The 18,215-nt window shown below is 40.9% G+C and overlaps 1 protein-coding gene across 1 annotated transcript in view; it reads left to right on the top strand.

The window, feature by feature from the left end:
- The window catches only part of LOC134634914 (phospholipid phosphatase-related protein type 4-like), a 52,192-nt gene extending 37,885 nt beyond the window's left edge, over positions 1–14,307 (top strand). The window contains exons 4-7 of the mRNA XM_063484374.1: positions 533–728; positions 8,067–8,124; positions 9,540–9,713; positions 10,289–14,307. Of these exons, the coding sequence (XP_063340444.1) occupies positions 533–728; positions 8,067–8,124; positions 9,540–9,713; positions 10,289–11,986 (2,126 nt within the window). The 3' untranslated portion in view covers positions 11,987–14,307. The remainder of the gene's footprint in view (positions 1–532; positions 729–8,066; positions 8,125–9,539; positions 9,714–10,288) is intronic.
- The last annotated feature ends 3,908 nt before the right edge of the window (positions 14,308–18,215 follow it).

The raw sequence follows: 18,215 nt of genomic DNA, 5'->3' as shown, positions 1-18,215 counted from the left end.
CCAGGATTGTTTGTTTTTAAACCATTTTTGGGAAAGCTGGTCATTACTACATGGGAAATGATCCGAATGCGGCCACTTTATAAATTAGCACGTCATCCACATTGCAGTGTCACACTATTTGCTTCACTTAATAAATCCGGCCACATAAATACTCTCTCACACAAACAAAGAAAATATAATACAACACTTCACGGTAATTTTATGGCAAAGTTGTTTGTCGACTGCTGCCTCAATTTTGTAGTTAATTTGAGCCATCAAAACATTTAATATTCATCTTCATATTACCCTCCTTCATTGTTGCTATTATTAATTGTTGGACCATTCGTGTGGCGTTGAGAGCAACCATTGAAAAACTGAACTGAGTTAATGGACTCAGGGGACTGGATTGTGAAGTGATGCAGCGTCAGACTATACCGTGATACATTATTTTGTCTAAATAATACAACCCTACAATTTGAACTAAACATTGTAAAATCTGATATTCTAACTCTTTTTCCTCTTGGTAAGCACATATCTCACCATCTATCCTCAGGAGTTCATGCGTTCGGTCTTTGTGCAACGGCCCTCATCACAGACGTCCTCCAACTGATGACTGGATACCCAACACCATATTTCCTAACTGTGTGTAAACCCAATTACACCACCCTAAATGTCAGCTGTGAACAGAACCCATACATAATGGAAGATATTTGCTCAGGGAGTGACCCTGCAGCAATCAACCAGGGCAGGTAAGGAAAGAAAAAACACTCGATATGCTCCACTTTACACTGAGAGACTTGGATTCTGAACACTTTCACACTAAAGACACACAAATTAAAAGTGGATCAGTTTTGTAGTCAAGAAAAATCATTTAACGTGATTCTTTGTGATGCTTTATATCACTAGCTATAAAGTACATTAGCACTCTTAGAGGGGAATATAAGACAATTGTCAAAGCAGAGAAAAAAGGCTTTTTCTTTTTAATATTATTATTATGAAGTATATCACATAAAGAACAGAGCAGGGATAGATTAGAAAACTTACAGACAAGACAGAGTTGGTAAGAAAAATAATACCAGCAGGACTGTGAGTGTGTGCAGTGAATGTGAGGGTGTTAATTTTATTCAGTCCAGGTTTAATGCAATTTAGGAGAGAATTATGACATTAATAATAATTATAGTTAAAGCAACACCAAACATCACCACCAATAATCCTAATCAATAACTACGACCAACAATGACAATAATAACAGTGACAATGTAAATCCCAAAATGACTTACTTACCTGGATGACTGAGCGTGCATCAAAACAGATAATGACAATGACAACAATAATACCCTTATAAAGAAAATGATAGGGAATAACTCAATGGCATGCATCATCAATTCTGCAGAAGTATGCTGGAGGGATGATGACGCTTCTTCAGAAACTGGACAATGATGCCAGGAAAAGCACGAAGCAACTAAGTAGGTCATTAGAAGAAGAAACAAACTACTGGAGAGACAAAGATGATCAGGGAGCCAGAAAGAGACAAGATGAGAAAATTAAAGAGAATGAGGGAAGGAAAACAGCCTAATTACACACCAGGGAGGGAGAGAGTGTATGAAACAAGTGAATTCAATACACATTACATTAATGAAAACAGGAAAAAAGAACGAAGGGGAAAACACAGATAAGTCAAATGAGGAATTCAGTTTGGATTTCATTTCTCCTGTGCTAATAGCAACACAGGCAAAGTCACCACTCTGAAAGACTTTTATCATTTGGCTCTTTTACATCAACAATGTGGATTTGTGATGTAAATCAAAGGATTTAACACAAGTTTTGCACAAACTGTTTAGATGTATCGCCATTTCAATACATGCCACATATTTGAAAATCAAATGTTCAAAGTAAAGCTTTGAAATAAGGATTGTTTTTTAGATCTGGATAAAACGCCTTTAGAGTCAATGACCACCTTAAATGTAAAACCTACAAATATCACACGACGCTGTGTTTCCTGTGATTTATCTTCATGCTCGTTTGAATTATGATCAGGTGAATGACTTTCTTTGCCTTAAGAAACTCTCGGGCTGTTTTTGCAATATGAATATGACTGAAACTGAGAAGAAAGTACCAGCCTGTACACTTCACAACTCATTCTGCTGCTTCTATCAGCAGTCACATCATCAAGAAACATTACTGAAACAGTTCCACCTGGTACCATACATGCCCATGCCATAATGCTGTGATATACTTCAGATCATGAGTGTTCCTTTCCATCTCTATACTTTTCTCTTACCATCCATCTAGTACAAGTTAATCTTGATTTCCCCTACCCAAAGAATTTTTCTTGACTGAGTAGGTCATGTTGTGTGGTCATCCTGGTCTTTTGGTGTTGCTGAGCTGGCCGGTGCATTCTTTTTTTTAAACAATGTACCATGTTCTGCCTTTTATAAGTTATACTGGGTTATACAGTTTTGCAACTGCACTAGAGCTCCCTCTTGTGGCTGCTTTGTAATATTGTTTTAATTGCTTTGGAAAAAGAAAAATAGAGGAAGTCCATCCAAGATGGCTGAACATAATGCTGAAATATTAAAGTTTTAACCTGATATGGATCTTAAAATATTGTTGCTTTGGACGAGATTTGTCTGTAAGAATGAGTGATGATAAAATAATAATTGGCTCTTTGTTTTGTTTAAAAATGGTATGATAATTTGTACGTTTAGGTGAGATCAACACCAGAGTACCTGTAGCTGTCCACAGCCTCAGTGTCCATGCCTTGGATGTTCATTGGTTGCAGTGGAGGATGTTTGTGCCTGTGGAAGTCTCCCACCAGTTTCTCAGTTTTTCTAGTGTTGATCTGGAAGTAGTTCTGCTGGCACCAGTCCACAAAGTCATGGGTCAGTTTTCATCAGTGATGAGGCCGACTATTGCAGAGTCATCAGAGAACTTCTGTAGGAAGCACTGGGTGGAGTTGTGGGAGAAGTCTGCAGTGTAGATGGTGAAGAGGAAGCGTTCCCTGTGGGGCCCCCGTACTGCAGAAGACCCTGTCCGACACACAGCCCTGAGTTCCCACATACTGTGGTCGGTAGGTGAGGTAGTCCAGTATCCATGTACTGAGGTGATGGTCCACTCCTGTGTTCTCCAGCTTGTCCTTCAAGACCGTGGGAAGAATGGCGTTGAAGGAACTGGAGAAATCAAAGAACCAGTGCTCCCAGCGGTCTCCAGGTGAGAGAGGGAACGATGCACGAGGTGAATGACAGCATCATCCACTTCAGTGCTTATCAGGGGCCGAAACTTAGTCAGGACCAGCCGCTCCAGGGTGTTCATCAGCTGTGATGTCAGAGCCACTGGCCTGTAGCTGTTGAGGTCCTTGGGACGTGGAGTCTTTGGCACTGGTACAACACAGGAGGTTTTCCAGAGCTGTGGGACTCTCCCCAGCCTCAAGCTCAGGTTGAAGAGGTGCTCCATCACCCCACACAGTTGGTCTGTGCAGGACCTGACAACCCTTGAGCTGATGCCTTCTTGAACTGACAACAGGCAGGAGAACTAGAACATGTTCTCCAGGCTAAAAATAGTGACTGAGAGTTTTCTTGTCATATTTTCCATTCATTCTAAACTGGGCATTAGAGAGGGAACTATGTGCTAGCTCACAAATGGTATGTAACCTCTCCCTAAATGAATTTACATAATCCCAGGGACTCTTGTGTGGTTCCATGAATGGCAAAACGACAACAACAGCAGACTATCATCCCACTCTGAATTAGACTGAATTAGAAAATATCTGCAGCATGGATTTCAAAATCTTTTGGAATCTCTCCAGCGTACCCCGGCTTCATGGGTGATAGGCACTAGACACCTTATCCTTAATAGCCACCTCTGGGATGACTTGAGCAAAAACCCTAGACATGAAATTTGATCCCTGGTCAGTTTTAATGCGTTTGACAAGACAAATGTGGAAAAACACGTAATACAATACTTTTACCACCGCTTTCGCCCTGAACAAGTGCAGTGGGATGGCCACATGTAGCAGCACACATTATGGTGAGTTTGTGCTGATGACCGACAACAGCAACATCAGTTTTCAACCCTGGCCAGAAAAGAATAGCAGAGCACCCTGTTACAAGTTTTCCTAATTCCTAAGTGGCCAGACAGATGGTGATCACAGGCAAGGCTTTAAACTTGTAGACGGTACTCTTTTGGCATCACAACCTGAGTGACCACATCATATTCCATTCCAGACACCGAAAACCACTTATAGAGCAAAACACAAGGGTCAAAAAGGTAAGACACAGGTTTGCTTCTGGGGAGCAGACAGGCAGGGAGACAAAGTATTATCAGATTGCTGAGATTTATTAAGCTGCTATCAGATAAAATGAAACAATTATTTTGTTTCTTAACAGCTAACAGGAGTTTCAGGCTCCTTCATCAACATCTCTGAAATATCCACCACATCATCAAGCTGCCGAGCCTGGGCATGGGTAACTGCACATGATGGAAAAACAGAGGACTCACTGAGCCCAGAGGGGGCATGAACGCATATATCAGAAGTAGAATTTTCAGTGACTCAGGTGTGGCAGGAAACACCTTTCTCCCAGCCAAACTGTTTCCAAAAATAAGATCAACACCAGCAACTGGCAGCTGTCCCCTTAGGAGAGCTATTCATCTTACTGACTACCAGGTTTTATTTGGATTTTCCTCTGCCAGAATGCCAACAGCCCAGAATACACAAACATGACACCAAGAATAATTAAAAATACAAAACCAGGGAATCCAAAAACATGCCCAAACTCAAATCCCAGGGTCCAGGACCCAGGGTTTTTAAGTGTGACTAGATAACATAAGGCTGTTGGAAAGTGCTATGAACCTATGACAGACCCTTGCATTTGGGGCACACAGAGTTCTAAAAATAACGTTCTGCTCTTGGCATAAACACAGTCTTTACTGTCTCTTTGACAGCTTTTCCTTCGGTCTTGTTTCAAGAACAGGATGAATAGATGTATTGCTGCAGTGGTTCTGCATGAAGGTATTATTAACCTATTTTAACAGCAGAGGCTATGCTATTTTTTTCACTAAAGCCCAAATTCTATTGTCTGCCTTACCTTTAATAGATTTTTTTTAGTCTTTTATCTTTATCAGACTTTTCATCTGATTTAGTGATCAGTACATTTGTAAATTTTTAAATTATTTCACCTTACTAAGTAAAGGGATTCAAACTGGTTGCCTTAAAAAGTGTTAATAATCAAGTACTTCAGAAATCCATCAAGATAAAAAAATAGGTCTATTCTACTAAAACAGTCACATATATACAGTTATATATAATAAAGATAAAGGTAAAAGGACATTTTAAACTACAATATGTATATTTCATTTCTATCCTTTCTACAATGTAAATATTTATATTTACAAATGTTTACAGTCAGTGTTTTAATTTCACACTTTTACATGTAGAACCTACATGAGTATGATCAGCATTAACCTATTCATCTAATATTTGATAAAATCTAAAAATCCAATGCAACTTTGTAACTTTGTTCCTGATGTTGCTATCATTTGGTGTAGCTACAGCTATCACTACTGCCTTCTTCCTTTGCTTCTCTAGTACTCCTATGTCCTGTTGGTTAGTCATCACCAGTTTGTTTGTCTGTATCTGGAACTTCCGAAGCATCTTAGCTCAGTCATTCTCAACCACCCTAGGGGCTGCATCCCAGTTTGACCTTGGAACTTCCAGCCCATTCTTGGCGCAGATGATGCCAGCGACTTGTTTATGGCGTTCCATGCATGCCCTGCCTGCTAGCATCTTGCACCTTGCTGTTATGTGCTGGATTGTCTCAGGGGCATCGTTGCACATCCTGCACCTGGGATCTTGCCCAGTGTGGCAGAACCAAGCCTCTATCAATTTTGTGCTTTGAGCTTGTTCCTGTGCTTCCATGATTAGTGCCTCTTTGCTGTGTTTTAGTCTTGCTTTGTCAAGCCACTTGTAGGATTTCTCTGTATCAGCCACTTTCTCCCTGTCCTCTCATGATGGGTCCTCTTCTTGCTTCTCTTCTTTCTTGGGTTTCTGCTGTATTTACTAATCCTGTAATCAGTTATGGACATCTTCCGGATGTATTGATTTATCTTTGTTGTTTCATGCTGGATAGTTCAGACAGTCACTAGTCCTCGGCAACCTTCCTTCCACTTAGCGTATAGTCTAAGGGTACTGGTGGATCTGAAGGGTAACCCTCCATGCATGGTAATGAGCTTCCTTGTCTTGATGTCAGTGGCGTCTATCCCCTACTTTGGTCAGCCTATTATTCCAGCAGGGTATCTGACAGTCGGCAGGGCGTAAGTGTTGATTGCCCAGATCATATTCTTCCCATTCAGCTGACTCCTCAGGACTTGCCCTATTCTCTGCAGGTATTTGGTGACTGCAGCTTTCCAAGCAGCCTCTTTGTGGTTTTCTATTTTCCTGTAGGATTCGCAGGTACTTGTAGCTGACCTCAATATCTGCAATGTTGCCTTCAGGTAGTGCAATCCTCTCAGTTCTGACTACCTTCCCTATTTTTGACTTCCGATGTCATTGCTATAAATTCTAGTGGTATGGATCAGTGAGTTAATGTCTTGTTCACTCCTGGCATACAGTTTGATGTCAGCAGAGGAGGTGGCTAACGACTGTGTTGTAACTTTATTGCAGTTCATTTGATTTGATAACACCATTTTTGGGGGTATTTTGTAAGTGATCTATTGCCAGCAACCGATTTATTGAGAGATGTTAATTATGGATTTCAATTTCTACCAAAAAGAGCATTTTATGCATATTATCATTAGAAAACTGCATTTCCCAGAATCCTTTGCAGTAGAGATGGAAGGTACTCAGGTTTAGCTAGGAAAGCCATTATATATTTTGCTCTGATGTCAGATTTTTGTGTTGTACCCCCTTTTTTTGAAGTCTCATATGAAGACTATTGTTCCTGGATGTTATGTGTTTTTAACGGGATACTTTATTTTCAAATGTCATGGTTTTCTTCTATACCAGTAGGTATATGTCCCCTAAGGCTGAAGTATGATTTTCTGAATATTAATTAGAAAAAAAATACAAAAGTTGAAGAAGAAGAGACAAGTCTCTCTGAAGAGATGGTGAATAGACAGATTTTACAGAATGAACATTACAAACATTTAATCTCTCTAATATTGTATCTGACTTAAACTTTTTTTAAAGCAGCACAACTGTGTGTATTTGCTGTATGTGTTGTTCTGAGTTCACAACCGGACTTCTTCCCCCTCTGAGAGAGACAGTGGTCTGTTCCTTCCTGCATGTGTACAAAGAGCCAAAGAGGTGCTTTTTGGACACTACTACTACGACTGGTTCAAAGGAGGTTTAAAATGATTATTGCGCTCCAGCTTTAAATATTATGCATATGTCTTTTGTATTATTTATTACGTTTTGTACTGGAACCTCAGTTTTAAACTGACATACATAATACTTGTGTTACAATGAGATTAATGCAGATATAATTATAATGGTTATGTCAGCACTAGAGTTGACCCACTTCTAGTGCTGACATAAGCTGTGCTATCCGTTTTCAAACCCTTAATGCAATTTGTATGACACCACAGATGTTGCAACTGTGCAACTATGTTTTCAGGATGAACACACAAACAAATCATACAGCTCCATGAATGCACCAACACGTACCAATGAGCACATATGCAGAGTCAGGAGTTAGCATGAGGCTTTAATATCAGGAGCTGTCATGAGTAGGTCATGGATGGAGCAGAGTGAGAAACTAAGCTACAGATTCACTTTCCTTCTGTAGCACTCTGCAGTTTATAACGCTAGCTTAATTTGGTTCTGCTTTGTTTATATAGGCCAGTTTACAACAATAGTAGCCTTAGGCAAGCCTTGTCTCTATGCTTGTATGTGTTTCATTGGTAAACATATGACTGCAATGTTACAGAGCACATGAAATGAGGTTCAGTTTTGGTTCAGTCATTTAGTCGCTAAGATAGTGTGTAGGATTTTGTTTTTGATATCTCAGGCCAGTTGTGTTTCTTTTTACCTCCTGCTCTCCTGCTGAGGTGAATCTTGGATGAATTTGTTTTTGTTCTTTTGTCTCTTGCAGGAAATCCTTCCCATCACAGCATGCTACTCTGGCATCCTTTGCTGCTGTCTATGTTTCGGTGAGTGATGTTTTGAGCTCGTGCAAACGGTAATCCCCAATGTTACAGCAGAAGTGCCTCACAACTTCTTAGGATACCGTTGTCTATTTGACTTAACAAAAAAACTTCAATTCAACTTATCTTCTTAATTTTTATATCAGTTACATAACAAACAACTCAACCTTCTGTGAACCAAACAGGCTTTCTTTTCAGTTAAAATGTATAGTGAGTTTTTCTCCTCATGGAATATGTCTGTGAAGGTTCTCAGTCATCCAGGTTATCATAGTCTAAGGAGCTTGAAAAGAAAAGGATCTGGACAAAGAGTGACCTTGGTCCTTTAGATGCAGATGGACAGTCGAGTCCATCTCGACAGGACAAGACTCAGCTGTCCATCTAAAGGACAAAGGTCACTCTTTTGAGGACGCCAATGTTCACATTTTGGACAGAGAAGACCGATGGTTTGAAAGAAGGGTGAAAGAAGCCATCTATGTCCACTGTGAATGACCATCTTTGAACAGAGGCGTTGGTTTATGACACCAACTGTCTGCCATCTATAATCCAGTTTTGAGATCCTTCCCTCTGCTCACATCCTAGATCAGGGGTCCCCAATCCCAGTCCACGAGGGCCGGTGTCCCTGCAGGTTTTAGATGTGTCCTTGATCCATCACAGCTGATTTAAATGAATAAATTACCTTCTCAACATGTCTTGAAGTTCTCCAGAGGCCTGGTAATGAACTAATCATGTGATTCAGGTGTGTTGACCCAGGGTGAGATCTAAAACCTGCAGGGACACCGGCCCTCGCGGACTGGGATTGGGGGCCCCTGTCCTAGAGCATTTGACCTCAGTAAATCACATGATAGGGTGGGGCTAGGTTTCACAATGAGCTCACCCAAAACTGTGGCTGATTGTGGCCTACACCCGTTTTCACACCTTGGCTTATGTGATTAGGGAGAGGATCATTAGGGGGTCCATGCCCCTCGTGGGGGGACACTCCCATGGAGCTTAAATCTGGGACTCTTCACACCAGTTGCTCTTAGAACTGAAGAAGCTTCTCGGATGAAACGTCTTCAAGGAAACTTAAAGAAGTCCAGACGCTTTTCTTTCCCAGCTCCTTAGACTCCTCATGGAAGATGCTTTGAGCAGCTAAAGTGAAAATTGTTGTATTTAGACATAGGAAAAACACACTTATATTGGTGAATGAGACATATTGTACAAAGTGCTGAAATTGTGCAAAATCAATTGTATCAGCTTCAGCTGAGTGTAGCTTCAGCTCATTCCTTAGCTGTGCACTCCATAAATTTGTTTTTATTTTTGGGGGGAAATGGTAGTATTTTGAGACAGACCCACAGTATGCTACCTCCTTAAGCTTATATTACAAAAACCAATAAGCTTAAGGCTATAAATAAAATCAGTATTGTATTTGCCGTATGTTGCAGATGTATTTCAACAGCACTCTGACGGACTCATCCAAGCTACTTAAGCCCCTGCTCGTCTTTTCTTTTATTATGAGTGCCATCATTTGTGGCTTGACCAGGATTATTCAATACAAGAACCACGCAATGGACGTCTACCTGGGCTTTCTACTTGGAGGTGCTGTTGCTGTCTATCTGGTATGGAATTAGATGTTGTTTTTGCCACTATGGGTACAGATGTTCTCATCATAATAAAAGTTTATGTTTGGAGACACATGTGTTGGCTGCTTTTAAGTTTTCAACCAACTTAATTTAAATCAAGGTTAGATATTTTATCAGGTATGTATGAGATTTAGTTGGATTCAAATTGAGTTAGACAATCACCAAAGTCAGTGGGATTTTTTCTCACATCAAAGCACTCGATCAAATAGTCTCATGAAAGACTGGGGCTTTCAATGTAGTATAGAGCATTGAACCGACTAAATTGTTCACAGTGTTATGGGTGGGATTAAGGGACCTGGATCCATCCAATTCAACAATAGACCCATCCCGAAGGCCCATGGGAGGTATTTTCTGTGTTTCCTTAATTTATACACACACTTGAAATTGCTTGTAATAAAAAGGGTAGTATTACTGTAGTTATAAGGCCATGCCCAAATCACACTAGCCTATCCAAAATCAGAATCCAGGTATCAAGCATGAAATCATATTAATATTATATTAGGTTGTAAGTAAAAGAACCTAGAAGTGTTTCTCTGTTTCTCTGTTGCCAGGGATTGTATGCAGTTGGAAATTTTCAGTCTAGTGAGGAGACCAGCAGCAGTCCTCCTGCACTTGTGCACTGCCCACCTTGCTCCTTGCCACATATTAGCCAGGAAGCTGTCCTCAACCACCTGCAAATGAAAGCTAGCATATCTGGGGAGCCTACCATCCCCATCTCCCATTCTGAGGGTCTGCTTCACCGAGGTCTTCAGCAGCAGAGGCCCGATGGAAGCCTGAAGCGCTCTAGTGCAGATGTGGAAGTGATATCCCCACACAGCCCCCACAGCAAAGATGCCATGATGACCTTCAGTCACACTCTCCCTCGGGTCCACACCCCACAGGCTATGGCAGCATATGAAGAGGCAGCTAGGCGCCATGCTGCCACCCTCCACCATGCCTCCATGGACTCTAGCCGCTCAAAGCAGCTTTTGTCTCAATGGAAAAGTAAGAACAACACTCATAAGTGTTCTCTTCAGGTCCCAGATTCATTCTCCTCGTCTGTAGACTCGTCATCAGGGCAGCCCTCCCAGCACCCACACCATCATGGCAGCATGGAACTCCGATCAAGCTCTGAGCCATCTGCTATGGGTCTGAATGGTGGTTTTGATGCCCATGCATACATGTCCAAACTGGCCACAGGTGCTAGTACCACTTTACCCACTAACTGTAGTGGTATCACTGGAGGAGCTAGGATAAACATGCAGCCTCGACCTGGGTCTTCTCAACTGGTCCACATACCAGAGGAAGGTCATGAAAGTTATGCCATCTCTGAGAGGACAGTGGGAGGAGGAGGAGGAAATGAGGGGATGTCAACAACAAACAGCACTATCCAGGCTACCTGGCAAAGAGCTGCAGAGAAGACTGCAACCTGCAGGACTAATGAAAATGGGCAGAATCTCCAACCTCGAATCATGCAAGTGATTGCTATGTCTAAACAGCAAGGACTTCTACAGACCCATTCCAAAAGCTTAGATGAAAGCAGCATGGCGTGCAACAACACTGGGAGTTTCCAAGGCACTGCTCACTACAGGGCACTTACTGATCAAGACCCCACCAACACCACAGGACCCAGCTCATTGGGCAGCACATCAGGCAGTATTTCAGGGAGCACTGGTGCAATTGTCAGAGTAGAAGCCCACCCCGAAAACAGCAGACCAGTGATCCAAGCTCCATCTACAGATGGAAGTGGAACATGGAGGTGGCGATCCCTGGATCACGGCACTGGAGCCGGTGGAGGTACAGAGATGAGTGGTGTAGGGGGAGCATCAAGTGGGTGTTTGAGGCAGTCTTTTGAGCTCAATGATCTGAACAGAGACTCAGAAAGTTCTGACTCAATACGTGAAGGATCTATTGACAGAAAGCGTGCCAATCACATTGTTACTACCACCGCCACCATTAGCACCCCACCCATAATTACAGTTCACACGCAGAAAACTGGGCAGTCAGAGCAGAGGGTTCAACCACAGGGCCTCTCTACTATAAGGGTAACTCCAGGTGATGGAAGCACTTCTGGGTCTGGAGGAGGTGGTGGCAGTGGCGAAGGTGGAGAGAGTGCTTCAGAAACCCCGTCAGTCACCTCAAGTCGAGAGTCCACACTACAAAGAAAAGTCAATAACATCATCCTGATTCCAGAGAGAGCCAACAGCCCAGATAATGCTCGGAATATTTTCTACAAGGGAACATCCATTACTCCTGTTTACAAGGACTAAAATAATAAAAACTGAGCACTGCTGAGATGCAACGATATTTTTAAGGAATCCTCAAATTTACAACCTACCAATGTCTATATGAAAATAAAATAAAAGAAAGGGTTTTAGTCAGCATGATTTTTGTAAGTGTTTACACTAAAGCACAACCTTTTAAGTGTTGTAGAAATCACTGTGTACTTTTGTGGTCACTCCCTATTGTAATGTAGATGCTCTGCCAGTGGAACCTTTTTTATAGTGTTTTGGATAAAAACATCCACAAAAAAAGTAGCACAGAAACAATGAAAGTGTAGCAGACTACTAAAAATACTTGTATCATAGCCGTAAAACCAATGTTTCGTTCTCTGAACTGTAAATACTGTGTATGGTGCTACACCCCCAAAAACGGTTCACGTACTACATGACATAATGTAAAATCCCAATAGATGCAAAATGTAATATTTCATGAAGCGTTAAAGAATGACATGTGAAAGAGAGAACTTTTATATTCTGTCTCTTTTCTGTACAAATTCCACATATTCAACGAAACACTGTTTAAACCATAAGTGTGCTTAGCATTCCTTCTGTAGCTATGACGTCAAATATGCTGTGACTTGCACTGAAATAAGTGTTTACTGTACAACGTATATCGTTAACCCCAATTTTGTCTTTATATCTTCTATCTATATTTGGGCCTCCACGTGGGTCCCAGATCTAAGCACAAAAAGGCAGCAAACTGGTGAAATCTTCTTCTTTATACTGAGAGGTAATTAGTAAATTTTTAAAAAGGCAATGCAATTAACCTCAAGTCTCCTTCCCTACATGGCAGGTTGATTTAAATTGTCTTTGTAGCTTTTAGTGGAACACTTTAACTTTTTGTTCACAATAAAGAAACAGAATATTCAGCGCCTAGAGTTTGGATATAAAAACCATGTCTACAGTCCCTAAATTGCTCACCCATTTAAGCAGGTGGCCCACATGTTAAAAGGCTACAGCACAGGCCTGGGTTTGAATCTGCTCCAGGTTACTGCATGTCGTGTCCCTTCTCTCGACCTGCTTTCCTGTCCACTTTCTCCATAATGTCCCAGCAAAACAAGGGGAAAAAAACCTATGCATTTTCAGGCACAGATCTTTAGCAGTGTAAAAGCATGTGTTGCACCATAATTTTAATGTCATGTACCCTTTGTTAAAATTTGAATTATAACTTCTGAGGTTATTTTGCATTTAACACATCTAAAAGTAATTTTAATTACAGTCTAGTTACCAGATACACCTTAACAATCCGGTCTTTAAGTGATGACGTGATAAATCCTGCTTCCGGGCCCAAACTACTCTGAGTTTATTAAGGCTGTTGTGTTTTTAACATGTTTTAATGCTTTGTATCTTGTTCTATTTAATCTCAACAAGCCCTTAAAAACAGTCAGTGATCACTGTCAGCCTCTCTCAATTTTTATTACCGCTAATCCTTTTAAAGCTCAGTTTTTAAAACCTTACGATGTAACTACAGCCCAGCCCATGCAGCAGTATATTAATGACTAACCTCGTATTGTGGATGGATTATCTCAGTTGATCTCCTGACTGAAGTTTGGTCCGTTTACAGCATCCTGCCATGCGATTGCATTTGTCCCTGACCATCAGGAACCCTCACGCTAACTTTTTTCGAGTGGAAAAAAGTTAGCGTTCATCCTCCAGCTTCACTGTGTTTATGCTATGCTAACATAGCTGTGTCACTAGCGATCAGGTAGCACATCATTATATACCAGCTAGCCCAACTTCAGTAACAATGTTCCCTCTAAGCTGCGCACGTGCGCACAAAAAAAAAATCTAACCAGAATTGAAATTAAAATGAATACTTTAACAATTCTGTTTTGCAGTGTTAGTCAGTGAGTGACTGGCTGCTTAGAACGATGCCACCTTATCCCATAGTCTAGCCAATGATGCGATTCACATTCGTATATACGCAGCTAATCAACGTCGTTGACAGGCTATGACAGCGTCCTTATGTGCCGACACCGGTGTTTTAGCTAGCAAAGCGGCGTGGCTGATGTGGAGTGAAGCCACGTTAATGACAACGTGTACAACCATTGGAGATGTGAGCAGGACAGACGGAACAACTGACGGAAAAAGTGTGGACTTTATACCAGTTTTTAAATTGTGTTGATAGGCCACGTAAAACCAGAGTTATGATAAAAATATCTGCAATGTTTGGTTTTCTTCCTGAATACTATCGTTGTTTATATTTACTGCGGGAAGAAACGGTAAAAACGGCGTTTTATAAGGAAAACGCTCGAAAGCACTCTCCGCCTGTGAGCAAAAACAAAACCAAACCCCCCCCCCCCCCCCCCCCCCCAGCCTTTCCTATTGGTCGAAAAATGTACCATGTCTACCAATCAAAACATGGCATTTAGTTGTTAAGAAACGGGAGGAAGTTTTAGGAGTGACGGCGTGTTTTGAGATGTGAGAGATTTGCGACGTTTAGCACAAATCTTGTGTAGTTAGTGTGTAGTGTAGTCAATAGTTCTGTTGTGTGTGTCAGAACAATGAGGCGACTGCTGAATGTTACAGGTGTTACAGGAGTGATACATCTCCTGTTGTCAGGCCTGCAGGTATCAGGCTGTTGTTCTCCTTTATCTCATAGTGGACACAAATAATTTGTGTGGCATCAGATTTGATGCAGAACAGCTGATTGTTCTGTAAATAGTTTGAAATGTTTATTTAAAAAACGCCTTGGCTGCATTTTTAGGTAAACAGCTGCAAAAAACTTTATTTGCATAACTCAGTTACTTTTTTTGAAGAAGTAACTGTATAATTAATTGCCCAACATTGGTCTTTATATACTGTATTTTGCAGACAGAGAGTTATAGGACTCTCTCCCAGACCACAGACTCATACTCATAATACAAGTCAGAGCTTTATAAAAAAAAAAAAAGAAAAAAAAGAAAGAAAGTTATTTTTACTTCCAATAGTGTTAACATACTACACAGGTCATGGACACGATTTTTTTTTTACATTTTCATTGTAAGTGGGCTAAAGCAGTTAATTAAAAGTAGTCTAACATAAATGCTGTAATTTGATTATTTTAATAAACCATGTAACTTGGATGGATTCGATGCTGGCGTGACCACAGTGCACACGTCTGCTGTTGCTCACAGTGGTTCAAGGGACCGCTCAGGAAGTTTGTGTGTTCGCTCAGACACATAAAAAATTAGAGGGAACATTGTTCAGTAACCCTACAAATGTCACTGCTGTTTAGTTTTCTGTCTTCATTTATGCTGGAAGTGATAGCAGAGCTGTACGTCTTAATTTGTTTTGGGAATCCCTCAGTCAGAACATGCTATATCATGTTTAGGTGGAAGCTAGCGAGCTAACTTCCTGCTAACTTCTAACTCTGTTAAATGTAATAAATTCTGTCTTCATGGATGCCTGGATGTTAAACTTAATTGTTACACCTGGTAGAGCAGCCACGCTGACCATTTTATTACAGATGAAAGAATTTAGACAGTTTTTACCTCTTAGTGATGCTGCAGTGTTCGTTTGACTTTGGGACCTGAAGCAGAGTTTGGGCCCAGGCACGACTAATGACGTCAGACTTAAAGACCGGATTATATTGGACAAACAAAGAAACACACAAAGTAAAAGTTGTATGTACTTTATGTTATGAATGCTCGATCCACATAAGAGCAGATATAGATGAATAAAATGGGTGACAATCTGTGTTTTGCTAAATGACAATCACTTTTGAAGATGTTTTTTTTTTCCTGGAACCAGACTAGTGATTTTTTTTTTTTTGTAAATATTGGTGACCAACATCTGGAGTATTTACTATGAAAGCATGAAACATTTCAAGTTAGTCACATTAGATATACAACAGTATATACACATACACACACACACACACAACAAAACTACAAAGAAAATTGAATAAAAACGTCAAATTTATAGAGCCCCCACAGGATGTCATTCAGGATGTCAGGATGGCATTCACTTGTAGCATTGCCCAACAGCCTCAGATCACCGTCTTTTGTTTATATATATATAAACCCTCATTTACAGGTGCTATGTGTAACAAATTTCAAAGAAAATTGTAATACCTCAGTATAATTATCACGATGAAATAAAAACCTATGTGATTTTACATGACTAAGCGTGTAAAATGTGTGGACCAATCTTTCCACAAATGCAGGAGCAGCATCGTGTTTGCTGCAAATTTATTTTGTGCCATTGAGTAATTTATTTCTATCAAAACTAATCCAGGTACTTTTCTTTAATACTCTATACTGTGTAGAAGCCAGTGTATGCACATTCTCTCAATATTTGTATTTCATGGTGATTCTGAAATCTCTCCCATTATCATGGTTATTGTGACTGTTGATTAAAAACAAACAGAGATCTGCTTAGAAGTTTCCACTGTGGTGGACATTCCACCATCTGCTTCAGGGACTACCACCATGACAGGCACCAATTATCTTGAGGCCGCAGGTCCTTAAAGCTGCCTCAGCAAATGAGATTCAGAACATGGTCTGTATAATCTCGGTGTTCCAGCTTCCCTTGGAATACTGTTCTGTTCTGTGGGAGTTGAAGATCTACCGGACTGGGGCCTTTGTTGGTCTTGACCTTGTTTCTTTTCCTGTCACAGCAGTCAACTGAATCGCTCTTAGTCTGGCCCCTCACCCAGGACCCGGGATTTTGTTCCCCTACCACAGGGAACAAAATCCCAGCGACACTGGGATCACTGTGACATATAAATCCCTATACCATGGTAAGGTTGCTGTTCATGGAGGGGCATTTCTATCTTTGCTATCACTGTTTGTATGTTACCATTGTACAACCATGGTACGTTCTGGACAGGTTACCAGTCTGTGATGAGGCTGAAAGGTTTCAGTGAAAAGCAGAACTTCAGTGCTACTTTTTGCAAATATTTTTCCTATTGTTTCTTAGCACCAAATCCTGCAAAAAGACAAAACCCTCAACCTCACTGGTTCTCACCAGCCATTGCCATTCAGGCACATCACATATGGTAAATGGGCTGGTTTTATATAACGCTTTTCTACTCTATCTGAGCACTCAAAGTGCTTTACACAATTTGTTCATTCACCCAATCACACCCATTCATACAAGCACTTTTCTACGTTCTTAGTGCTGTCTAACTAACATTCACACTCTGATGGATGCATCGGAAAGCAACCTGGGGTTAGTATCTTGCCCAAGGATATTTGGCATGCAGACTGGAGCAGACTAGGATCGAACCACCTAATCCTCCTAACGGTGACCTGCTCTACCACCTGAGCTACAGCCACCCCATACGAACATATGAACACATCTTCAGAACCCATTGGCACCACATAAAAATGACATTTAAATCTTTTTCCATATTTACGGTAAAGTACACAAGACCACAAACCTTTCCTAAACCCAACTATGTACATTTTGCAAACCTACCAACAGAAAAGATTAAGTTCCCAAAATTGAACCACTGTCTGAAAAACCTGTGACTTCCTCCTGCTCAAGGAGTATTTTGCCAGTTTGGAAAAATGGACTGTCATAATAATAATAATAATACATTTTATTTAAAAGCACCTTTCAAGACACCCAAGGACACTTAAAAAAGAGGTAAAACACATAGCAGAACAATGACAAAATGAAGAACAATAAAAAACAAGGTAAAATAAACAATAAGTTCACAGTGAATATGCAGACTTGGACAGTAGGTTTGAGTTGAAACTGGGGGAGAGAACCAATGTTTCTTATATCAGGGGGTAGAGAATTCCACAGCCTGGGAGCAGAGCAGCTGAACGCTCTGCTTCCCATCGTGCTGAGGTGGAAAGAAGGCACAGCAATTTGTAAAGAAGAAGATCGAAGTGAGCGAAGAGGTAGTGCTTAACAGGTCAGAAAGGTAAGGAGGAGCAAGGTTATGATGGGCCTTGAAGGTGAGCAGAAGTTTAAATACTACTGTGAAGTTCCTGAAGGAAGGGGTTGATGTGCTGGTAGGAGGGGTTCTGGTAATAAAGCAGGCAGTGGAGTTTTGAACCAGTTGCAGCTTATGGAGGGGTTTATGGGGGAGACCATGTAAGAGAAAATTACAATAGTCAATGCGGGAGGTAACAAGACTTTGGACAAGAATGGACGTAGACTGCGTGGAAAGAGAAGAATGTAATCGGTTAATGTGGTGTAGATGGAAGTAGGCAGAACGGGTGAGATCATTGATGTGAGATTTATAGGATAGTGAGCTATCTAGGATGACACCAAGGCTCTT

Source organism: Pelmatolapia mariae, linkage group LG9 (assembly GCF_036321145.2).
Source record: "Pelmatolapia mariae isolate MD_Pm_ZW linkage group LG9, Pm_UMD_F_2, whole genome shotgun sequence".
Lineage (NCBI taxonomy): Eukaryota > Metazoa > Chordata > Actinopteri > Cichliformes > Cichlidae > Pelmatolapia > Pelmatolapia mariae.
Note: the sequence above shows the minus strand (reverse complement) of the source record. Positions and strands in the feature narration are given on the sequence as shown.